At 38.3% G+C, this 26,825-nt stretch overlaps 1 protein-coding gene across 1 annotated transcript in view; it reads right to left on the bottom strand.

Annotated features, from left to right (window-relative positions):
• Positions 1 to 26,825, bottom strand: part of LOC122676088 (glycerophosphodiester phosphodiesterase domain-containing protein 4-like) — a 126,435-nt gene that overhangs the window by 67,684 nt on the left and 31,926 nt on the right. The window contains exons 7-12 of the mRNA XM_043875418.1: positions 21,112 to 21,210; positions 20,948 to 21,041; positions 20,051 to 20,125; positions 18,708 to 18,853; positions 18,242 to 18,324; positions 2,666 to 2,822 (exon numbers count right to left, since the gene is read on the bottom strand). Coding sequence (XP_043731353.1) covers positions 2,666 to 2,822; positions 18,242 to 18,324; positions 18,708 to 18,853; positions 20,051 to 20,125; positions 20,948 to 21,041; positions 21,112 to 21,210 — 654 coding nt within the window. The remainder of the gene's footprint in view (positions 1 to 2,665; positions 2,823 to 18,241; positions 18,325 to 18,707; positions 18,854 to 20,050; positions 20,126 to 20,947; positions 21,042 to 21,111; positions 21,211 to 26,825) is intronic.

The raw sequence follows: 26,825 nt of genomic DNA on the forward strand, positions 1-26,825 counted from the left end.
ACAACTTTAGAGATTTATATTTTCACAAAAGGATATAAAAATGCTCCACAGAAATGTTGGCTTTACTAGTAAAATAAGAACTCAGCTGATCTTCCAGGGACAATTTGCAGAACTTCTGTATCTCTTTTTATTTCATTATTCAGTTCAGTTTAGTCACTCAGTCATGTCTGACTCTTTGTGACCCTGTGGACTGCAGCACACCAGGCTTTCCTGTCCATCACCAACTCCCAGAGCTTGCTCAAACTCATGTCCATTGAGTTGGTGATGCCATCCAACCATCTCATCCTCTGCCATCCCCTTCTCCTCCTGCCTTCAAACTTTCCCAGCATCCAGGTCTTTTCCAATGAGTCAGTTCTTCGCATCAGGTGGCCAAAGTATTGGAGTTTCAGCTTCAGCATCAGTCCTTGAAATGAATATTCATGACTACCGGAAAAACCACACATGACTACTAGAAAAACCATTACAGATCAGGCTAATTTTCACAAGCAATCTCAAGAATAATAACTATACCAATAAATATAAGTTGTGCCCGACTCCTTGCGACCCCATGGACTGTAGCCTGCCAGGCTCCTCTGTCCATGGGATTTTCCAGGCAAGAATACTGGAGTGGGTTGCCATTTCCTTCTCTAGGGGATCTTCCAGACCCAGGGATTGAACTTGAGTCTCCTGCACTGCAGGCAGACTCTTTACCACTGAATCACCAAGGAAGCCCTCAAACAGATCAGTTGATCTTCCAGGGACAATTCCCAGAACTTCTATATCTATTTTTATTTCACTATAGATCAAACTATTTAATTTTCACAAGTAGTCTCAAGAATAATAACTTTACTGTCAGATAATAATCAACTCACCACCACCATCAATCCATAACTATACCCAACCAAAAAAGAGAACCCAGAAAAACCTTCGCAAATGAAAGAATTTCTTTGCTCTGAAAAATTATCCAATCTTACAAACCTTTTAAATAATGTGCCAACACCACTTTGACTACTTCTGACCACACAGCATGCAAGCAAAGCAAGCTCTACCAACAAACCTAAAAATAAAGCCCCCTAGATAATCATATTTGAAGTCAAGGTTTCAGAATACTCTTCAGTAACCAGACTAAAGGTATAACTAAACACTTGCAAACACACCACCTAGATAAAATAAAACTATTAATCCTAAAACATACAGATAACATTACTAAAATAACATATCCTATCCCACCACTTATAGTAAGTAAGACTTTTACAAACCATAAATTACACAACAAATATTCTAACAGCCTTCTCATTTGGAATACATACTTGCCAAAACATTACCTATGGTTATCAGGGCTTCCATAGGCGGCACTAGTGGTAAGGAACCCATCTGCTGAAGCAGGAGATTTAAGAGATGTGGGTTTCTTCCTGAACCCTGGGTCGGGAAGATCCCCTGGAGGAGGAAATGGCAACCAACTCCAGTATTCTTGCCTGGGGGACTTTCATGGAGGTTCAGTTGTTGAATCTGCCTTCCAATGTATGGTGTTCTTGACTAGAAAATCCCATTGGCAGAGGAGCCTGGAGGGCTACAGTCCAAAGGGTCACAAAGAGTCAGATACAAATGAAGTGACTTAGCCCATGGCTAATTAAACCAATATATATTGTACATACTAATGGAGTCTCTCTAGTCTGTATGTTTCTATTTATTCATGTATGATGAGACATATACAGAGCCTACATACACACAGAAACCTGGAATATCAGATGTATCCCTTTATTTCTCACACGGAAACAGCTTTTATAGGCTACGTACTCATAAGAGAATAAGTATTCTGAGGTGATACAATCATTACAAATCAATGTTCAGCTATCCCTTACAGTAACACTTGTTGAAAGAATTTTAAGTGGATAAGTATATTTCTTGATGTAAGTCTTTACTTTTCACTTTTAACATGACAAAGGGTCAAATCGGTCTTCAGGATTAACATCAAATATAAATAAATTCCATTCCATCTAGTATATAATCAAAAGTCCCTGAAGATTTACTTCACAACTACCTGATAGGAAAGCCATTACCACAGCTGACCTCTAACTGTTGTAGCTCTGCTGCCATAGGTACCAGCAATATGAGTGCCTGCTGTCTGCCCTGCTCAGGTGTTTGTTGTCAAAATCAGACTGAAAATGAGTATATCTGATTGGTGAAACCTAGGTCACATGGATTCCCTGTAGACATGATAACCTGGAAAATGTAAGTTGCTTTCCTTTAACTATTTTCAGAAGGCAGGCTTGACTTTTATCAGATGTAAATCTGACTTTCTATTCAGGATAATTCTAAATTCTCTAACTTGTTTTTTAAACACTGCCAGGAATCAAACTCGGGTCTCCCACATTGCGGGCAGATTTTTTACCATCTGAGCCACCAGGGAAGCCCTAAGTTCAAGAAATTCTTGGATAAAAAGGAAGTAAATAACAAGAATAAGTTTAAGGCTTGTTTGCAGAATTTCCAGCAGCAATTAGACTGACTACATTACTGGAATAACATTCCTGCGAATTCTAACTATAGTCACGCTACCAAACTGGGATGAAATTGTGTGCACACTTGCCTATCCTCATCTAAAGGCTTTATCTCCAGGAGCAGCACATGACCTCATACAGAAGAGGGAGTTCAAGGCAGGTTTCTTCAAGTGGAGAATGTGTCTTACCAGAGCTTGTGAAAACCATTTGCCTGCATTCAGAGTCGACAGGAAATCCCAATCAAATAAGGAAGGGTGTGTCAAGGAGGCATTTGGCAGGACCTCCTTGATATTGGTTGTTCTTCTCAGGTCAGAGTCATGCATGAGAAAAGGCACACGATCATAACTGCAGGCAGAGGGGGAGAAGAGCGAAAGAGGTGGATAGGCTGAATTCAGCCACTCTGGCAGACAGGGTTCTCAGAAAGCCTATCAAGCTCACAAGTCTTACTAGGTTCCTTACTCCCTCCCTTGTCTTAGCAGAGGATTAAGTACAGGAATTTATACTTTGATACTGACATTTTTCTGCCCAAGGAAGCAATCTTCTGTAATGTCCAACAAGCCTGTTGCGCTGTGCTTAGTTGCTCAGTCCTGTCTGACTCTCTGTGAACCCATAGACTGGATCCCGCCAGGCTCCTCTGTCTAGGGGGATTCTCCAGGCAAGAATATTGCAGTGACTTGCCATGCCCTCTTCCAGGGGATCTTCCTGACCCAAGTATCAAACCTGGGTTTCCTGCACTGCAGGCTGACTACCGTCTGAGCTACCAGGAAAGCTCCAATAAGTCTATTAGCTATGGTGGAAGAGTAGCCTTCCTATCCAGGGAATTTATGGATCTAGAAAATAATAGGTAGAGCAGTCATCTGAGAGTAAGGTAAGTGAGAAGTGAATGCGGCAAGGTCCTGAAGTCCCTAGAACCATACTAAGCAGGCACCTACACAGTCTTCCTATGTTTTCCTGACTCATTTCCCAACTGGCAACTGCCCTGAGTATTTCTGGTCCTAGATTCTCATATCAGATGGCATCATTAGAAAAGTTTATTATCTGAAAACTTCTGTTACCAGCTATTTGCCTTGAAGAATCTGTTTTTATGAAAATCTCTCTTTCTTTATGATTAAAATATACATGATGAGAACTCTGTAATGATCATTAAGGAGTAACAGGATTGAGACCTAGTCCCCTCCCCATAAACAACTAGAAAACTGGACAAGAGAATTAACTTTTGTAGGAAGTGGACAATGGGGAGCATAGTATAATTATTTCTGAGAAAAGGCAAACAAATGAAATAGGCTTTACCATTACCCAAGCTTCCATCTTGCAGGTAAATACTGGAATGTGGCATAGGGCAAGGTGGACATGCATGATAAGTCGATTCAAGTTGGGTCTCACTCTTTGAAACCCTATGAACTGTAGCCCAGCAGGCTCCTCTGTCCATGGGATTCTCCAGGCAAGAATACTAGAATGGGTTGCCATGCCCTCCTCCAGGGGATCTTCCTGACTCAGGAATCAAACCTGAGCTCGTGCATCTCCTACATTGGCAGGCGGGTTCTTTACCACTAGCACCACCAGGGAAGCCCATGGCGCAAGGAGGGGAGCATCTAATAAGTACCCAGCTACAGTACTGAAATGAAAAGAAGAAGAGAAGATTAAGGAGAGGTCAAGAAAGCTAGAATTTATTGGCTAGAGTCCCACTGGGAATGGAGGTATGCAAAAAGAGCATTCTGGAAAAATATGTACAAGGATCCCTTGAAGTATGGCTAAATATCAATTTGTAAATGTACAGAGTAAAACTCTTATGGAGTTTGCCAAGAATAACTTCCAAGAAAAGGAAAATAACCAGAAAGTTCTAAGACAATTTACAGAGCTCACAAAGGGATGTAACTCATTCAAGTTCTATCAGTGGCATGACCTCAGTAATAACAAGGATACACCTTTGAGATGAGAATGATTTAGAACTAGAATTACTTTAGAATCTCCATAAAAGAACTTAAAAACAATCCTCCAAAGGATCAAACTAGTCTTCAAGTAACTTAATTGCCTGCTAGAATAAGCACCAAATTCTTTACTGGAATACAAAAAATATACCACACAGAATGGTAAAGTCACAATGTCTGGCTTATAACCAAAATTTACCAGATGTATAACAAAGTATAAAAATGTAACATAACCTAGAGAAATTACTCTGTAAAGACAAATTTGGAAATGACAGAGGTGACAGAATTAGTAAACAAGAATATTAAATCAAGATAAAAAATACAGACGATGTAGGTAATAGATGCAAAGGAACACAAGAACATATGAAGACAGAACTCTAAGAGTCAAAAAAGAAATAAATGGAAATTCTAGAGATAAAAAATATAACTGAAATGAAAATTTCACTAAATGAATTTAACAGCATATTTGATATTACAGATGATGTTAAGATCAGTGAATTTGAAGGTTCAGCAGTACAGTCTATCCAAATGGACTGTAAGATCATATCAAGCAGTATTATATATGTGCAGTTGCAATCCTAAAAAGAGGGGAGGGACAGAAAAAAATCTGAGGAAGTAAAAGTAAAAAGTTCAAAAATTTATAAAAGTTAGGCATCAATAGATCCAACAACACTGATGAATGCCAAGAAAAGTAAATGTAGGAGTTCACATACACAGGCACATACCCCACACTATGTGCCTGTGTATGACTGGTGAAAAATTGATAACGAAAAGAAAATTGTAAAAGGAGCCACAGGGAAAGAAAATACATATTTAGAGAGAAACAAAGATATGTATATAGCAGACTTTTCAACAAAAATATGAGATACAGAAAACAATGAAACAACGTATTTTAAATGGTGAAGGAAGAAAACAACTATCAACTTAAAATTTATCAAAAATGAAAGAAGAGATGATGCTGAGAAGATGACAGAGTACAAAGCACCAGGAATGTCTCCCCACCTAGACAGCAACTGCATTCGAAGACTGTCTGATGTAATTCTCTTGGAGATTTGGAGTATATGAAAGGCTTTCAACTTCCATAGGAAAACTCAGGTGTAAACTGGGGTTAATTTCAGTCAATTTCAGCTCTTAGCACAATAGCAGCTACCCATTACCCACCCCTATTCACATGGCAAACAACTGTGGACAGGTTCCTGGAGTAACTTGCACAGCAGCTGGTGAGTGCCAGGGTGGCAAAAAAACATCCTCTATTCCAAATACAGGGTTTCCCTGCTCTGGTCACTGGTTACTTCTTGTCACAAAGGAGCAAAGAGATAAGACTGTTGTTGCACCTTCTTCTGCTGTTGCAAAGCCCCAGCCCTCTAACAGAAATGACTTTCACAAGATTTAAAGGGCAGCACCCTTTTCAACCCTCCTTTTCTCCTATTGTAAATCAGCCATTAAACAGTAGCTTTATATTAAGCAATCTACATTAAAAAATTAAAATATTAAAAATATGTGTACATACAAAGAGAAATTAGAAAGTGACCATACATGGCCAAGGGAAGATCAGAAAAACCTGAAAAAAACTCAAGTTTACACCTCAGGCTGATCCACGGCATAGAGACATCTAATAAAAATTAAAACAACAACAACAACAAAACCCAGCAAACCCAAAGGAAGGGGGACCATACTACTCATCTCAAATGCCCAGTTTTTAACCAAATTAAAAAAAAATCACAAGACTGACAAAAACAAAGTATGGCCCATTCAAAGGAAAAAAATCAACAAGAACTGTCCCTGAAAAAAAGCTAATGGTAGATATACTAGATAAAAACTTTAAAACAATCATATTAAAGACACTAAAAGAACTAAAGAAAGATGTGGATAAACTCAACAAAATAATGTATGAACAAAATGGAAATATTAATAAAGAGATTTCTTAAACCCGAAAAATAAACCAAAAAATTATACAGCTAAAAAGTACAATAACTGAAATGAGAAACTGACTACAGGGATTCAAAGGCAGATTTAAACAGGCAAAAGGAAGACTCACTGAACTAAAAGATAAGACAATACAACTTATTGAATATGAGAATAAAAAAAGATTGTGTAAGAGTTAACAGACTCTAAAGGATACCCCAATATCAAAGCCAGACAAACTTACAAGAAAATAAAATTACAGAACAATATCCCTTATGAACACTGATGTAAAAAAACCTCAATAAAATATCAAATAAAACTCAGCACTGTATTCAAAAGGATTATATGTGAGATTTAGTCCCAAAATTCAAGAATGTTATTGAAATCCATCAATGTAACAAACCACATTAAAAGAATGAAAAAAAAAACACAATTATTTCAAGTGATACAGAAAAGGAATTAGACAACATTCAACCCCCTTAATGATAAACATTCTCTTTAAGCTAAAAATAGAAACTATACCAAAGTAATAAAAGACATATATGAAAAAGCCAGGGCAAACACCATATTCAATGGTGAATGACAAAAAGCTTTTCCTCTAAAATTAGGAACAAGGTAAGGAAGTGTGTTTTGGCACTTTTACTCAAAGTGATGCTAAAAGTTCTAGCCAGAGCAATTGAGCATCACAGAGAAATAAAATGGATCCAGGTTGGAAAGGAAGAACCTAAAATTACTTCTGTTTTCATATGGTATTATCTTATACGCTGCCTTCATGGATCATGGTCTTGTCATTGGTGAACGGGCCTGCATAACTTCAATGAAGCTATGAGCCATGCCATGCCATGCCACCCAAGACAAATGAATCACTGTGGACAGTTCTGACAAAATGCAGTCCACTGAGAAAGGAGTGGCAAAACCACATCAGTATTCTTGCCTCAAGGACCCCATGAACATTAAGAGTATGAAAATGCAAAATGATATGACACTGCAGATGAGCCCCCCAAGGTCAGAAGGTGTCCAATATGCTACTGGAGAAGAGCAGAGGGCAGTTACCAATAACTCCAGAAAGAATGAAGCTGCTGGGTTAAGGCGAAAAGGACGCTCAGTTGTGGATGTGCCTGGAGGTGAAAATAAAGTCTCATGCTGCAAAGAATAATACAGCATAGGAACGTGGAATGTTAGGTCCATGAATCAAGGTAAATTGGACGTGGTCAAACAGAAGATGGCAAGAGTGAACACTGACATCTTAGGAATCAAAGAACTAAAATGGACAGGAATGGGCAAATTTAATTCAGATGACCATTATATTTACTACTCTGGGCAAGAATACCTTAGAAGAAATGGAGTAGCCCTCACAGTCAACGAAACAGTCCAAAATGCAGTACTTGGGGGCAATCTCAAAAACAACAGAATAATCTCAGTTCATTTCCAAGGCAAACCATTCAATATCACAGTAATCCAGGTCTATGCCCCAACCACTAATGCCCCAAAAGCTGAAGTTGACCAGTTCTATGAAGACCTACAAGACCTTCTAAAACTAACATCAAAAAAAGATGTCCTTTTCATCACAGAAGATTGGAATGCAAAAATAGGAAGAGATACCTGGAGTAACTGGCAAGTTTCACCTTGGAGTACAAATTGAAGCAGGACAAAGGCTAACAGAGTTTTGCCAAGAGAACACGCTGGTCATAGTAAAACCCTCTTCCAACAACACAAAAGATGACCACACATAGACATCACCTACAGGTCAATACTAAAATCAGATTGCTTATATTCTTTGCACACGAAAATGGAGAAGCTCTATACACTCAGCAAAAACAAGACCTGGAGCTGACTGTGGTTCAGATTATAAGCTCCTTATTGAAAACGTCAGGCTTAAATTGAAGAAAGAAGGGAAAACCTGTAGGCCATTCAGGTGTGACCTAAATCACATCCCTTATGACTGACTACACAGTGGAGGTGACGAATAGATTCAAGGGATTAGATCTGGTAGACAGAGTGCCTAAAGAACTATGCAGAGAGGTTTGTAGCTCTGTACAGGAGGCAGAAACTAAAACCATCCCAAAGAAAAAGAAATGCAAGAAGGCAGAGTGGTTGTCTGAGGAGGCTTTACAAATAGCTGAGACAAGAAGAGAAGTGAAAAGCAAGGTAGGAAGGGAAAGATAAACCCAACTGAATGCAGAGTTCAAGAAAATAGCAAGAAGAGATAAGAAGGTCTTCTTTATGAACAAGAAGAAGAACTGTGGAGAAAAACAACAGAATGGGAAAGATTAGAGATCTCATCAAGAAAACTGGAGATACCAAGGGAACATTTTTGCAAGGATGGGCACAATAAAGGACAGAAATGTAAGCACCTAACAGAAGCAGAAGAGATTAAGAAGAGGTGGCAAGAATACACAGAAAAACTATACAAAAAATTATCTTAATGACCAGGATAACCATGATGGTTTGCCAGTCATCCTGGAGTGTGAAGTCAAGTGGGCCTTAGGAAGCATCACTACAAACAAAGCTAGTGGAGGTGATGGAATTCCAGGTGAGCTATTTCAAATCCTAAAAGATGATGCTGTGAAAGTGCTGTAGTCAATACACCAGCAAATTTGGAAAAGTCAGCAGTGGCCACAGGACTGGAAAAGGTCAGTTTTCACTCCAATCTCAAAGAAGAGCAGTGCCAGAGAATGTTCAAACTACCTGAAAAGTTGCATTCATTTTGCATGCTAGTAAGGTTATGCTCAAAATCCTTCAAACTAAGCTTCAGTAGTAAATGAACCAAGAACTTCCAGATGTACAAGGTGGGTTTATAAAAGGGAAAGGAACCAGAGATCAAATTGCCAACATTTGTTGGATCATAAAGTAAGCAAGGGAATTCCAGAAAAACATCAACTTCTGCTTCATTGACTACACTAAAGCCTTTGACTGTGCAGATCACAACAAACCGTGGAAAATTCTTAAGAGATGGGAATACCAGACCATCTTACTTGTGCCTGAGAAACTTGTATGTGGGTCAAGAACCAACAGTTTGAACCTTACGTAGAACAACTGACTGGTTCACAAGTGGGAAAAGAGTAAGAGTTATATACTGGCACCCTGTTCCACTTATATGCAGAGCACATCATGCAAAATGCAGAGCTGGATGAATCACAAGTTAGAATCAAGACTGCTGCGAAAAATATCAACAACCTCAGGTGTGAAGATTTTACCACCCTTACGGCAGAAAGCAAAGAGGAACTAAAGAGCCTCTTGATGAAGATGAAAGAGGAGAGTGAAAAAGCTGGTTTAAAACTCAACATTCAAAAACTAAGGTCATGGCATCTGGGCCCATCACTTCATGGCAAATAGAAGGGGAAAAACTGGAAACAGTGGCAGATTTTATTTTCTTGGCCTCCAAAATCACTGCGGACAGTGACTTCAGCCAAGAAATGAAAAGATACCTGCCCCTGGAAGGAAAGCTATGACAAACCTAGACAGTGTATTAAAAAGAAGAGACATTACTTTGCTGACAAAAGTCTGTATAGTCAAAGCTATGGTTTTTCCAGTAGTCATGTACAGATGTGAGAGTTGAACCATAAAGAAGTTTGAGTGCCAAAGAATTGATGTTTTCAAATTACAGTGCTAGAGAAGACTCTTGAGAGTCCCTTGGATTGTAAGAAAATCAAACCAGTCAATCCTAAAGGAAATCAACCCTGAATATTGACTGGAGGGACTAATGCTGAAGCTGAAGCTCAATACTTTGGTCACTTGATACGAAGAGCCAACTCACTGGAAAAGACCCTGCTGCTGGGAAAGACTGAAGGCAAAAAGAGAAGAGGGCAGCAGAGATGAGACAATTAGATACTATCACCAACTCAATGCACATGAATCTGAGCAAACTCTGGGAGATAGTGAAGGATAGGGGAGCCTGGCAAGCTGCTGTCCACAGGGCCACAAAGAGTCAGACATGACAATGACTGAACAACAAAAACTCTTACATGCAGAAAAGCCTAAAATTTCCATAACAAAAAGAAACAAAATAAATTCCACAAAACAGCAATACCAAGGAAACATCCAAAAATCAGCTGCATTTCTATACACTAAGAATGAAGAATCTGTGTACAGGTTCATGAAATAACTTGCAAAGCATGGTAAGACTCAGGTGTCAAAAAGAGATCCTATACTCTAAATAAAAGAAATCTCCACTCTGGTCACTAATTACAGAAATTACAAAAACAATTTCATTTAAAATGGATTCAGAAAGAATAAAATACTTAAAAGAATGAATTTAAAACGAAGCAGGTGAAAGATTTATGCAATGAAAACAAGAAAATATTTCTGAAAGAAGTGGAGGAAGACACAGATAAATGTAAACACATCCCAGGTTCATGGATTGAAAAAATTAACATTGTTAATATGTTACTATTAACCAAAGCAATGAGAAGATTCATGCAACTCCAATCAAAATCTCAGTGACTTCCCCCTAGTTTTATTCAAATATACTTTACATACAGCACACAAGAGTTTCTTTCTCTCCACATCCTTGCCAATACTTATAATTTGTTATCTTTTTGTTAATAGCCATTCTGACATGTGTGAGGGGATATCTCATTGTGGTTTTGATTTGCATTTCCCTGTTGATTAGTGATATAGAGTATCTTTTCATATAACTGTTGGCCACATGTCTCCTTTAAAAAAATGTCTATTCAGGTCCTTTGTCCATTTTTTAGTTGGTGTTTCTTTGATGCTGACTTGCATGAGTTCTTTATATACTTTAAGATATTAATCACTTGTCAGATATGTCATTTGCAAATATCTTATCCCATTCAGTACACAGATTTTTCAATTTGTTGAGTTTCCTTCACTGAGAAAAAGCTTTTTTCATTTGATGTTGTCTCATTTATTTTTGCTTCTGTTTCCTTAGCCTAATGAAACAGACCTCCCTTCAAAATTATAAGACTTAAGTCAAACAGTACATTACCTATGTTTTCTTCTACAAGTTTATGCTTTATGATCTTACACATAAGACTTTAATTCGTTTTGAGTTTATTTTGTATGTGGTGTGAGAAAGTGGTACAGTTTTCCCAACACCATTTTTTGAAGAGTCTTTCCTTTCCCCATTGCATATTTTAATCTCCATGGATATATATTAACTGCCCATATAACTATGGACTCATTTCTGGGCTCTCTATTCTGTTCCACTGATTTATGTGTGTTTTTGTGCCTACATCATCTTGTTTTGATTATTGTAGCTCTACAGTACACTTTGGAGGGAGTCGTCTATCTTAAGACTGTTTTGGGTACTCAGAGGTTTTCTGTGTTCCCATAAAAATTTTGGATTTGTTCTAGATCTGTGAAAAATTCCATTGACATTTTAATAGAGATTGCACTGAATCTGTAGATTTCATCAGGTTGGTATGGTCATTTTAACATTATTAATTCTTCCAGTCCACGAGCATGGTGTATCTTTCTATACTTCTCTGTCATCTGCAGTTTCATTTATTATGTCTTGCAGTTTTCAAAGTGCAGATGTTTTAGCTCCTTAGTAAGATTTGTTTCCAAGTATTCTACTCCTTTTGATGTCATTGTGAATGGGATTATTTTAATTTCTCTTTCTGATAGTTCTTTTAGTATACAGAAATGCAATATACTTCTGTGCATTAATTCCATAGCCTGATACTTTACCAAATTCATTAATGAGTCATTGATCGGTCCATAGCAATCTCTTTTGCTCCTTTATATTCCCGTGCTGTTTGCGGTTAAGTTTCCCTTAATCATTTCTGACTTTATTGATTTAGGTCTCTTTTTTTTTTTCTTGAAGATTTAGGCTAAAGATTTAACAGTCTTGTGTCTCTTTTCAAAGAACCAGTTCATACTTTCAGTGATCATTTTTGTTGCTTTATAATGTCTCTCTTACTTATTTCTGCTCTCAGCTTTATGATTTTTCTTAACTTTTGAGTTTTGTTTGATCTTCTTTTTCTAATCATTTTAGGTGTAAGGTTATGTTATTTACTTATTGTTTCCTAAGGTTGGCTTGTAGTACTACAAACTTCTGTCTTAAAAGTGCTTTTGCTACATTCCATAAATTTTGGATCACTGTTTTTTCATTTTGCTTCCAGGTATTATTTTTTTCTTCTTTGATTTCTTCAGTGACTCATTGGTTGTTTAGTATCATTCTTTAGCCTTCACGTGTTTTTATGTTTTCCAGGTTTTTTCCTTCTAATTGATTTATATGCTTATAGCACTGTGGTTGAGAGAGAGGTCTGATATAATTTCAGTGTTCTTAAACTTACTGAGGCTTGTTTTATGGCCTAGCATGTAATCTGTCCTGGAGAATGTTTGATTTGCATTTGAAAAGAATAGGTATGCTGCTGCTTTTTAATGAAATTTGATGGAAGGTGATGCTGCTTACATATTTAGATATATTATATATATGTATATGTATATATGTACAGCTAAAGTGGGAGACCACTGTGATCTTAGGAGACAAACGCTGCCATTACTTTTAATACTTGGATGATAAACTCCTGTTGCAAATGCAATGGTAAGTGGTTTGAAGGGGCAGTCTGTAGGAAAATCAATTGTTAAAAAGAATAAGCCATAGCACTGAAACAAGTATACTGTCAAGGGTGAAACAGATCACCAGCCCAGGTTGGATGCATGAGACAAGTGCTCAGGGCTGGTGCACTGGGAAGACCCAGAGGGATGGGATGGGGAGGGAGGCAGGAGGGGGGATCGGGAAGGAGAACACATGTAAATCCATGGCTGATTCATGTCAATGTATGGCAAAAACCACTACAATACTGTAAAGTAATTAGCCTCCAACTAATAAAAATAAATGGGAAAAAATAAAAAAAAGAATATGCCACCTTCATATAGGCTGTCATTAGGTACCCTAATTGTGGTTTGCCAATGAAATCCATCTGCACCAAATGGACTTGAAAAAAACACTGATGAAGGCTCATGGGCTAAATCATTAAGCTCCTTATTAACCCGTTTCAACACCGCAGTCTGGGCTTTTCATCTGGCTTCTCAATATCTTAGTGTGTACTCAAATGTGTGGCCAACCAGCTGATTATCCTAGTGACTGGGAAGGACTGCCTCACTGTCCCAAATCAGCTCTGCCAGACATAAGTGCAGAAGGGCTAGGACCTTCCTCAAGCCACTGTTGGCCTTCTCCCCATGCAGTAATCGGTCCTCCCTGGCCCTACAAGGCTCACAAGCACAACACAGCCACAAGATGCCTGGTCTGACATCATATTTTATACCTTCTTATTTTGTGCATCCCTTAACTACTTATTGTGGATATAGATGACTTTCTTACTTTTACCTTGCAACCTTCCTACTAGCTTTACAAGTGAATGATCTTCTACCTTTACTGCGTATTTGCCTTTACCAATGAACTTTTTCCTTTCAAATTTTTCATATTTCTAGTTGTGGCCTCTTCCACTTAGAGCAGTCCCTTTAACATTTCTGGTAAAGCTGGTTTCATGGAGCTGAATTCTTTTAGCCTTCAGTTCAGTACAGTTCACTCAGTCGTATCCGACTCTTGTGACCCCATGGACTGCAGCACACCAGGCTTCCCTGTCCAACACCAACTCTGGGAGCTTACTCACACTCATGTCCACTGAGTTGGTGATGCCATCCAACCACCTCATCCTCTGTTGTCCCCTTCTCCTCCAGTCTTCAATCTTCCCCAGCATCAGGGTCTTTTCCAATGAGTCAGTTCTTCGCATCAGGTGGCCAAAGAATTGGAGTTCCAGCTTCCAATGAATATTCAAGACTGATTTCCTTTAGGACTGACTGGTTGGATCAAACTTTACTTCACCTTCAAATGTGAGTGAGAACCTTATAGAGCATTCCTGGTTAAAGATTTTTCCTGTTTATTATTTTAAATAACTGACCTTCATGGTCCATATAGTTTCTGCCAAAAACTCAGCTCAGAATCTTATAGGAATTCCTTTGTACATAATTTTTTGCTTTTCCCTTGCTGCTTTTAAGATTTTCTCTTTAACTTTTGCCATTTCAATTATAATTTGTCTTGATGTGAACTTCTTTGGGTTTGATCTGTTTGGTATTCTCTGTCCTTCTTTGACTTGGATGTCTGTTTCCTTTTCAAGGTTAGGAAAGTCTTCAGCTATTATGTCTTCAAATATATTCTCTGCACACCTTCTCTCTCTTCTTTCTGCTGCTGCTACTTGCTGTTTAGTCACTAAACCATGTCTGACTCTTTGCTACCCCAGGGACTATAGCTTGTCAGTCTCCTCTATCCATGGGATTTCCCAGGCAAGAATACTGGAGCAGGTTGCCATTTCCTTCTTAAGGGCTTCTCACTATTAGACTCCCCCACCCAAATGTGAATGTTAGTATGCTTAAGGTTGTATCAGAAGTCTCTGATTGTTGTTGTTCAGTCACCTAGTCATGGCCAACTCATCATGGCTCCATGGACTGCAACATGCCAGGCTTCCCTATACCTCATCATCTCCTAGAGTTTGCCCAAGTTCATGTCAATTACATCAGTGATGCCATCCAACACTCTCATCCTCTGTCACTCTCTTCTTCTGTCTTCAATCTTTCCCAGCATCAGGGTCTTTTCCAATGAGTCGGCTCTTTGCATCAGGTGGCCAAAGTACTGGAGTTTCAGCTTCAGCATCAGTCCTTCCAATGAATATTCAGGGTTGATTTTCTTTAGGATGGACTGGTTTGATCTCCTGGCCAGTCTAAGGGACTCTCAAGAGTCTTCTCCAGCACCACTGCTGCCAGCGTCTATGTGTCCATGATGAGTTTCAACTACCTCCTGTCTCTCCAGAAGGTTCTCGAAGATCAAGTGAGTCTGACCAAAGATTCTTTCAAATCACTGTTTCTGCCCTGAATCTCATGAGTGTGTGAGCGTTTGTGTTTTCTATTTAAGTATGGAGTCTCTACTTCCCACAGCCCTCTGGCTCTCCTAAAAGTAAACCCTACTCACCCAAAGTGAAATGCTCTTGGGGGCTCATCTTCCCAGTGCAAGAGCTCTGAGGTGGGAATCCCAATGTAAGGCTCAAACTCCTCACTCCTTGGGAAGAACCTCTGTGATAATACTTATATTTGCATTTGTGGCTCGCCTACCCTGGGGTATAAAGTCTTAACTATACCAAATCACTGCTCCTCCTACCTGTCTCACTGTGGTTCCTTCCTTATATCTTTATTTGTAGAAGACCTTTTCTGCTAGTCTTCAGGTCATTCTCACAGATAGTTTCTCTGTAAGTAGTTGCAGTTCTGGTGTGCCCATGGAAGAGACAAGCTCATGGTTATCCTACTCTCTTATCTTGGCCTCCAATGACATTTTTTGAAGAAAGAAAAAGTCATCCTAAAATTCATATGGAATCACAAGGGATCCCAAACAACCAAAACAATTTTAAAAAATAAAAACAAAACTAGAGTACTAACGCTTCTTGATTAAAAACTTACTACAAACCTACAGTAATCAAAACAGTAGGGTACTGGAATAAAGACAAACAGACAAGGAACAGAACAGAGTCCAGATATACCCTTGCATATATGGTCAGATGACTTTTGGCAAGGGTGGTAAGACCACTCAACAGAGAGAAAAAAAAACAATCTTTTCAACAAATGGTGCTGGATATTCACATGAAAACAATAAAACTGGACCACCGCCTAACATTGTATACAAAAACTCAAAATGGATCAAAGAACTGAATGTAAAAATTAAAACAATGTATCTCTTAGTAGAAAATATAGGGGGAAATATATTTGGCAATGATTTGGCAATGATTTCTTGGATATGAAAATAAAGATACAGGCAACAACAATGTAAATAAACTAATTGGCCTTCATGAATATTTAACATTCTGTGCATCAAAAGACAATATCAATAGAGTAAAAAAGCAACCTATAGAATGGGAAAATATTTGCAAGTTAAATATCTGATAAGTGATTAATATCCAATATATAGAGAGAACTTCTAAAACTCAACAGCAAAAAAATACAACCCTAGAAAAGAATCTGAAAAATGACAGAGAGAGAGAGAGAGATCTGAATCACTTTGCTGTGCACCTGAAACTAACACAGCAATATAAACCAACTGTATTTCAATTCTGAAGTTCAGTAAACTAAAAAACAAACAAAAAAATTCAAAAATGGGCAAAGGACTTGAAGACATTTCTCCAAAGAAGACTATAAATAGATAGTGAGTATAGGAAAATATGGTCAACATCACTTATCACTAGGGAAATGCAAATCAAAATTATAATGAGATATCATACTTCATACCCATTAGATGGCTCCCACCAAAAGAACAGAAAATAACAACTGTTGGCAAAGATGTGGAGAAATTAGAAGACTTCTACACTATAAGTGGGAACATACGGTGATGCAACTACTGTGGAAAACTCTAGGACAGTCCTTCAAAAAATTAAAAAGAGAATTATCATTGTAACTCAGCAATTCCCTTTCTGGACATATACCTCCAAAGAACTGAAAGCAGTCTCAAAGATATATTTATACACCCATGTTCAAAGCAGCATTATTAACTACAACTAAAATGTAAAACCAACCCAAGTGTCAAAACTGATGAAAGCAAAATGCAAGTATATATATATGGTGGAATATTATTCATCCTTTTAGGATGGCAATTTTGAAATAAAATATGAATGAACTTGAAGACTATAAGACTGACAGACATGCCAGTCACAAAAAAATCAAATACTATATGAATTATACATTTATATGAGGTACCTAAAATACAGACAAAATCATGGAGACAGAAAAGTACAATGGAGTTTCTAGGGGCCGGGGGGGTGGGGGAGGAGGGAATGGGCATCATTGTTTAATGGGTCTAAAGCTTTTACAAGATGAAAAGAAGTCACAGAGATAGTTGGCTGAAGTTTCCACAACATTAAAAATATGTAAAATACCACTGATACATATGTCTTAGAATAGTAAGCATAGTAAATTTAATGTTTTGTATTTTACTTCAAAAAAATTTTAATTGAAAAAATGAGGCCAACATAAAATATTTATGTGGCAAAGCAACCTCAATAACCTAATTGTCTTCTTGGTGCGTAAGTACACTTCAAAGTAGAGAAATGCAGAATTAAATATATGTATGTTCAAAAAAATCATACATATGTCATTAATATTTGTACTTGAATCTTTGGGTATTTGGAATTTTAGGTAAATTTTAAGTAAAATTATCTTTAAGGTAATTTGGAAAGGTTATCTTTGTAAATCCAATTTAAAATACGAAATTGAGTAACTGATCTAGATTTGTGATTATAAGTTCACATCTCATTTATAAAAGGATTTGAAATATATCAAACAATGTATATAGTTATACATTTAATGTGTTAGATTTGTAAGAATTACTCAAGTATTCTGAAAAGACTGAAACTACAGTACCTAAAAAAGAAAACACATTAAATGCATAATTGCAGTTTGAAATATCTAAAGCATTTAACTAAAATGCCTAAGTATTATTCAAAGGCCCTGGAAAATGTTATTTAAAATGTTAAGATTCATAAAAGGAATAAGGTTCTTTGTAAACATGCCATGTCTCCTTCACTGGCTGGGAACAGCTCTTGGGCAGAACTCTCTATCTCACTCATCTTCCTCTCTCTAGCACTCAGAAGGATATAGTAGGTGCCCAGGGAATGTTAATTAATTAATTAAATAGGTTGCTAAGGTAGGGCATGGGGACAAGTTGTCAGCATGCTGGCAGGGGACACAAATTTGAGCTACTTGTGGAGACTATATTGAGTGTGTGATTTATGAGCCTGTGATTGAGAATGCAGGGGTGCAGATATGTGGTCTGTAAAGGAGAAGTGATTCATGTATGTGTGTTATCTACAGATGTACCAGGTGAATAAGGGAGAAACTCCCAGGGCTTGCCCTCTCTACAGCTTGGGCCAGGCTAGAGTCATCCACTGGTCTTTTCTCCTCCCACCCTGGTTCCTTCTTTCCTACCTTATATGTACATCACTCTCCAGTCCACAGGCCCCATGTTCAACAGCTTTCTCAAAGGCCATTATGGTATTCTCAGGCCCCAGCTGTGGAAGAAAAGGACATCAGGCTTTTAATCTCACAGTCTTTTCTGCTGACATCCCTTTTAGGGTAGTGACAGGGCCCAGTAAGAAAGGACTTTAGAAAGTAAAATTTGGTTCCCTTGGCTCTTTGTTCAAAGAACCTGCCTACATTCTCGTCTACCAAATCTGATTCAGGGACTCTGCTCATCTGAGGCAATGTCATTGGACACAATAAAGAGAAATGGACTGGGAATTAGGTGAGTTCAAGTCCAACCTCTACAATTACTTACTTATTCTTGTCATCTCAAGTCAACCCCTTTACTTCTCCAGGGGGTTCCGAGGATCTGATGGGCCCTCTACACCCATGCACACCTGTACTCACCCACATTCTTCACGCTCAGACCTACCATGGGTGCACCTCTATGTCCAAACAAGTCCGGCTTGGGTGCCAATTTATCCTTCTCCTGAACGCAGGGAGAAAAATTCCCCAATGGAAGCAAATAGAGACACAAAAGGATAAGAAAAAAGGGCAATCCAATAGCCACTTGTAGAGCTGAAAAAGTTGAAGGAGGAGGAAGTAAGGAGGAAAAAAAGGCAAACAGGAATGGAGAACCATCCCAAGCAACTAACTATCCCCAAGCAACAACCAATAAATACTCAGTCCATGGGTTCATTAACTCTGTAGACTCACTGATTTACTCTATATTTCTTTCACATCCTTATGTTCTCTCAATGATTTGAAAGCACAGGAATATCCAAATATAAGCATTATTATTAAATCACTACTGTTAACAAATGTAAATTTACAAAGGAATGAATTGTACAAGAGGTGAGAAGCAAAGGAAAAAGAGGGACTGTTAAGGAATATCTTCTCAGAAAGAGGAGTTTAGTTGGCTCTGAGAAAGCCCGGAAGCCCTTTAAAAATAAGCTTTGTTAGTCACTGAGTCATGTCTGACTCTTTGTGACCCATGGACTGTAGCACACTGGGCTCCTCCATCCATGGGTTTCCCAGACAAGAAGACTGGAGTGGACTGCCATTTCCTTCTCCAGGGTCTCTTCCCAACCCATGGATCAAACTCACATCTTCTGCATTGGAGAGTGGATTCTTTACCGCTGAGCCACCAGGGAAGGCCAGCGATAAGCTTTAAATGCCTCTGTATTTCGGGCAGTAAGGTAGAGTAGAAGGGATAGTGCTGATGCGTGTTTGTGTCCAACTCTTTGTGACCCTTTGGACTAGGCTGCAAGGCTTCTCTGGGATTTTTCAGGCAAGAATACTGGAGTGGGTTGCCATTTTCCTACTCTAAGGGATCTTGCTGAACCAGGGATTGAACCTGCATCTCCTGCATGGCAGGCAGATTCTTTACCTACTAAGCCACTGGGGAAGCCCAGAAGGGATAGTAGTTGACAGAAATGTGCATTCAAAGCCAAATGCTACCACTTTCTCATTGTGTGACTCAGACATGTTGCTTCACCTCTCTGGGTCTTCATTATCTTCATTCTGAAAAATGGAGCTATCTTGCTGCTAACATCTACTTCACAGAGTTGATACGATAGCTGACACCACAGGTACTCAGTATTTTGCTCGCTCGCTCTCTCTCTCTCTCACACACATACACAGAGTCTGACCATAGTACCTATTTTTCATTGGCCATTTCCCACTTACTATTTTAGACCTCTGAAAATTTTACCCAATTGTAAGTTTTAAAATTACCACCTATGTCACTTTTGAACATAGATCTTCAGCTCTAACCTCTCAACTTTGTGAGCACATTACATCTGTTTCTTTTTCTCTCATTACATGTCATCTGGTATCTTCTGAATCTAGCTAAAATTTAGGAAAAGAAAAGAGTTAATTATTGTTTCTTCTAAGATCCTGCCCCCAGAAACATTTCCTAAAATTCACCCTCAACATATATACATGTATACAAACACACAAGGGCAACACTGCAATCCTAGTCTTTCTCTTGCCTGTATCTTTATACAAGTAGGATGCAAGCACTCCTTGTTTAACCAGTAATAAAAACGACACAGACAGAAGGTCCTCCTGGTTTCTCAGTAAGGGTGTTGAGAAATAACTCCATTCTCAAAACAGTTTCATGTACACCTCTGATTCTTATTTGTTTCCATGATATTAGGGCAAAGAATGGAGAGGAAACCAGTAGCAGAGGCACACATTTCTGCTTCTGGGGCAGTTCCCAGATGTGACAGGGACTCACATGCTTCTACTCTGAGTTACTAAGATGTACCCATGGATATCTGCACCTGGTTCATCAGTTGAAACTAGTAATATTTAAATACAAACTTAAAGAACTGGGATTTATACCATCATTCTGGTCAAATAAAATTGCCTCTATTCTCTCCCTAACCCCAATCCATTTCAAGACAGTCAATGTATACCAAAAGAGAGAAAATTCTTACTTTTCTAGAAGGAGAATCCCTCTTTACAAGAAGATTGGTTTGATCAGGGAAATACTATGATAGGTCATGTGGGGTTGTCTGACTATAAGGAGCATGACTGAGTAATAAGCTGAATGAATTTCAAAGAGGTATACTGGTGGCTATCCATCCAGCTTGTTTTACTAAGTAAGATACAGAAGTTAAAGGCAGAACAGAAAGGATCAGGCAAGGTTTCACCCACAGAACATACCTTCTCCTTCCAAACGGATCAAGTAGAAAGCCAAAGGCCATGAAAGAATAACCATCATAGCTATGCTGCTCAGGTGTATGTAGGGAGCAAAGACCTGGAAGAAAGCCAAAAGTCAGGCTGAAGACACGTGGACAGACAGGGCTACAACTAGGGATGGTGCTTACCTGCAGTGACAGCCCGACGGTGAGCCACCTATCTCTCCAGTAAGTGAACAGACTCCAGAAAAAAAACGAGCACATCATAATCACTAGCAGAATCAGGATCTGGGGAAACAGAAAGAATTTCCTGACCTCCAAGCACTAATCTTGGATGAGAACTGTTCTTAGGAAATGCATGTGTCCCTATAGTGTCTGGGTCCTCATTTCCTCATCCTTTTAACCTAACCAACCTGAAATTGCCCAATATTAGATGAATTCAATAATTTACCTTCTTTGCTTCCTGGAGAAAAAAAATTACACAGCTATGTATATGGCCTGATACCTTTACTAATTTATCATCTCAACTTCAGCTGGGCCATCAATACTGCCTGGCATGTCTCACTCAGCTTCAATAATGGCTATTATAAATATTCACTACTTTTTTACATGACTCAATATGGTAACAAGTAAAAAATATTTTGTAAGTAAGTACCTTTTCAGTGCATGTTTTCCCTAGCAGACTGTAAGTTTCAAGAGGTCAAGGACAATGTTTGTTTATAATTATATCTTCACTGCCTTGCAGAATATGTCTGATTCATATAAAATACCCAATAAATATTTGTTGAACAGATGAAAAATATCTGCTGGCCAGAACACTAATTATTTTGTTGAGAAAGAACACTGAGACCAAGAAGATATAATTTAAAATTTTTCTCCTTCAAATACAGTTTTTCTGTTTCTGTGTTGCCTGTAAAGCATACTTGGTGCCCACTCTCTCATTATCTTTATAAAAAAGCAATTGAATCCATAATTAAACCTTCTCACAAAATAATTCCAGGTCATACTGCCTTCAGTGGTTAATTTTCCAAACATTTAAGAAAGAAATATTTCCACTTTAACAAGCTCTCTTAGAGAATATAAAAGAGGGAATGCTCTCTAACTTGTCTTATGAAGCCAACAAAACATTGATACTCAAATTCAATAAGGACAGTACAAGAGAGAAAAATTATAATCCAATTTCTCCTATATACAGATGCAGAAATCTTAACCTATTAGCAAACCAAATGCATTACAATGCAAGGGTTTAATTGTCAAACAAGATTCACACGAATCTTCTGTGATTCTGTGAGCACACCCAACACCAACCTTCACTAATGATTTAAACGATATAGTCAATTAAAGATAATTTTTTTTCTCGTGGAAAAATCTATCAAATGCAGCTATTCATAAAAATGTCTTTCCTCTCCTGTATTATGATACACGCTGATCCTGGACTTAAAATATGAGGTGTGTTTTTTGTAGCAATATTTTTTGGAATCCATTTTCTTGAATAATGGAAATAAAAACAAAAATAAACAAACAAGACCTAGTTAAACTTAAAAGTTTTTGCACAGCAAAGGAAATAAAATGAACAATGAACAAAAGGAAAAGACAATCCACAGAAGACAAAATATTTGCAAATGCTGCAACTATCAAAAAACCAAACAACCCAATCAAAAATGGGCAGAAGACCTAAATAGACCTTTTGCCAAAGAAAACATAGATAGCCAACAGGGAAATGAAAAGATGCTCAACATCGCCAATTATTGGAGAAATGCAAATCAAAACAATGAGGTATCAACTCACACCAGTCAGAATGGCTGTCAAAAAATGTCTACAAATAATAATTGCTGGAGAGGTGTAGAGAAAAGGGAACCCTGCTAAACTGTTGGTAGGAATGTAAACTGGTGCAGCCAAGGGAAAACGGTTGGAGGTTCCTTAAAAAACTAAAAGTAGAGCTACCATATGACCCTGCAACACCACTCTTGAGCATATATCTAGAGAAAAACATGGTCTGAAACAATACATGCACCCCAATGTTCACTGCAGCACTATTTACAATAGCCAAGACATGAAAGCAACATAAATGTCCATCACCGGATGAATGCACAAAGAAAATATGGTACATAGATACAATGGAATCTTACTTAGCCATAAGAAAGAATGAAATATTGCCTTCTGCAGTAACACGGATGAATCTAGACCTTGTCAAATTAAGTATGTCAGATTGAAAGGAAATATCATATGATTTCATTTATATGCAGAATCTTAAAAAAGATACAAATGAATTTATTTACAAAACAGAAATAGATTCACCGACACAGAAAACAAACCATGGTTGCCATAGGGGAAAGGAGAATGGGGAGGGAAAAATGAGGAGTTTGGGATTAACAGATACACACTACCATATATGAAATGGATTTAAAAAGAAGGATCTACTGCATAGCACAGGGAACTATACTCAACATCTTACAGTGATTTACAATGGAAAAGAATCTTAAAAAGAATATATATGCATGTGTGTTTATAACTGATCACTTGGCTGTACCCCTGAAGCAACACCATAAATCAACTAAGCTGTTGTTTAGTTCCTAAGTTGTGTCCATTTCTGGGCGACACCATGCACTGCGGCATGCCAGGCTTCCCTGTCCTTCATTATCTCCCAGAGTTTGCTCAAACTCATGTTCATTGAGTCGGTGATGCTATCTAACCATCTCATCCTCTGTCATTCCCTACTCCTTTTGCCTTCAATCTTTCCCAGAATCAGGGTCTTCTCCAGTGAGTCAGCTCTTCACATCAGGTGGTCAAAAGTATTAGAGCTTCACCTTCAGCATCAGGCCTTAGGATTGACTGGTTTGATCTCCTTGCAGTCCAAGGGACTGTCAAGTCTTCTCCAGCACTACAGTTTGAAAGCACCAATTTTTCAGTGCTCAGCCTTTTTTATGGTCCAACTCTCACATGACTACTGGAAGAATCATAGCTTTGTTTAAAAGGACCTGTGTCAGCAAAGTGATGTCTCTGCTTTTTAATATACTCTCTAGGTTTGTCGTAATGTTTCCTTACAAGGAGCAAGCATCTTTTAATTTCATGGCTGCAGTTACCATCTGCAGTGATTTTGGAGCCCAAGAAAGTAAAATCTTTCACTCTTTCCACTTTTTCCCCTTCTATATGCCATGAAGTAAATCAACTATACTTCAATAAAAAGAAATTTGTTAATGTGAGGTGTGTTTTGAGCAAAGTGTATGGAAACTCTGATCCACAGAAGGAGCCTTTTGAGTTATGGAGCATCCTTATCTTATATCCTATTAATTATGCAACTTGGGTCAGCCATGTCTCCCACCATACAAATTTATAAATTTCAAGTTTATTTACAATAAGCAACCCAAACATACCAGGTTATATTCTGCTAGAAATTTTCATAGATAAAAATTCTTCATTATCTTTTGACTAATAACTATTTTTAGTATGCTTAAATACCTTCAGTATGTTTATAAAGAGTTTTGATTGAGGTCATTCATTCCTCTCTGAACATGCCTAAGTAGAAAGAGAATAGGTTACAGGCCTGGTGCTAACCCTTTCCTTCCGGGTTTATTCTTTGCACACTAAAACTGAAACTCCAAGCCCCACAGAATTCCTGTTGCCAACAGAAGCAATCTCTCCTCACAAGTCCAATAAACCTAATCCTTCAATGGATGAAGCCCTGACTAAGGTGGTCACCTTTCAAGGGGATGGCCACTCTTTCTCATACCTCACCTGCATCACTTTCCATGGTCTACAGATTTATAATAAGAATTAGACCCAAGAATACTTCAAGAGATGGCTTTATTAAATTTGCTGACCAAACTCTACAGTATATGTGGGAAAAAATCCTAAGATTGTTAAACAAGGAGAAAAGAATTCAAGACTGGGCTAAACTTAAGCACGTATGGGCTTCTCTTGTGACTCAGCTGCTAAAGAATCTGCCTGCAATGCAGGAGACTGGGTTCAATCCCTGGATTGGGAAGATTCCCTGTAGAAGGGAAAGGCTACCCACTGCAGTATTCTGGCTCGGAGAATTCCATGGACTGTATAGTCCATGGGGTCGCAGAGTCAGACATGACTGAGCGACTTTCAGTGTGTGTGTGTGTGTGTAGTTTATTTATTTATCCATCCTCAAGGAAATCAACTCTGAATATTCATTCCATGGACTCTATAGTCCATGGGGTCGCAAAGAGTCAGACATGACTGAGCGACTTTCAGAGTGTGTGTGTGTGTGTGTGTGTGTGTGTGTGTGTGTGTGTGTGTAGTTTATTTATTTATCCATCCTCAAGGAAATCAACTCTGAATATTCATTCCATGGACTGTATAGTCCATGGGGTCGCAAAGAGTCAGACATGACTGAGCGACTTTCAGTGTGTGTGTGTGTGTGTGTGTGTAGTTTATTTATTTATCCATCCTCAAGGAAATCAACTCTGAATATTCACTGGTAAGACTGGTGCTGAAGCTGAAGCTCCGATATTTTGGCCACCTGATGCAAAGAGCCAACTCACTGGAAAAGACACTGATACTGGGAATGTTTGAGGGCAAGAGGAAAAGCGAGCGACAGAGAATGAGAAGGCTGGATGGATCACTGACTCAATGGACATGAGTTTGAGCAAACTCAGGAAGATAGTGAAGGACAGGGAGGCCTGGTGTGCTGCAGTTCATGGGGTCGCAAAGAGTTGGACATGACTTAGTGACTGAACAACAACAAAATTTGTTGATAAGCGTGTACTTATCAGAGATTCTGAATTCACTATACCAGAATTCAGGTATTATATATTGTAAAATGATTCTAACTGCTTATTTCATTTTCTGAAACCTTGGCTCAGTAGTAGCCTACGTGTGCAAAATGTACATTGGGGAAAAGACAGTCTCTTTAATAAGTGGTGCTGGAAAAACTAGAGCAGTACATGTAAAAGAAAGAAATGAGAACATTTTCTCACACCATATATAAGAATAAACTCCAAATGGATCAAAGATCTAAATTTAAGACTGGAAATCATAAAACTTCTAGAAGAAAACACAGGCAATAACACTCTTTGACATAAGTCTTAGAATATTTTTTGGGTATGTCTCCTCAGGCAAGGAAAAAAAAACAAAAATAAATGAGACCTAATTAAAATTAAAAGCTTGTATACAGCAAAGGTCCATACCATTTCTGTCCTTTATTGAGCCCATCTTTGCATGAAATGCTCCCTTGGTATCTCTAATTTTGTTGAAGAGATCTCTATTCTTGCCCATTCTATTGTTTTCCTCTATTTCTTTGCACTGATCCCCGAGGAAGGCTTTCTTATCTCTCCTTGGTTTTTTTTGGAACTCTGCATTAAAATGGGTATATCTTTCCTTTTCTAACTTTGCTTTTCATTTCTCTTCTTTTCATAGCTATTTGTAAGGCCTCCTCAGACAGCCATTTTGCTTTTTTGCATTTCTTTTTCCTGGTGATGGTCTTGATCCCTGTCTCCTATACAATGTCACAAACCTCTGTTCATAGTTCATCAGGCACTCTGTCTATCAGATCTAGTCCCTTAAATCTATATGTCACTTCCACTGTATAATCATAAGGGATTTGATTTAGGTCATACCTGAATGGTTTAGTGGTTTTCCCTACTTTCTTCAATTTAAGTCTGAATTTGGCAATAAGGAGTTCATGATCTGAGCCACAGTCAGCTCCAAGTCTTGTTTTTGCTGACTGTATAGAGCTTATCCATCTTTGGCGGCAAAGAATATAATTAATCTGATTTCGGTGTTGACCATCTGGTGACATCCATGTGTACAGTCTTCTCTTGTGTTGTTTTCTTCAAGAAAATTAGAGGTACCAAGGGAACATTTCGTGCAAAGATGGGCTCAATGAAGGACAGAAATGGTATGGCCCTGACAGAAGCAGAAGATAGTAAGAAGAG

Source organism: Cervus elaphus, chromosome 2 (assembly GCF_910594005.1).
Source record: "Cervus elaphus chromosome 2, mCerEla1.1, whole genome shotgun sequence".
NCBI classification, from domain to species: Eukaryota; Metazoa; Chordata; class Mammalia; order Artiodactyla; family Cervidae; genus Cervus; species Cervus elaphus.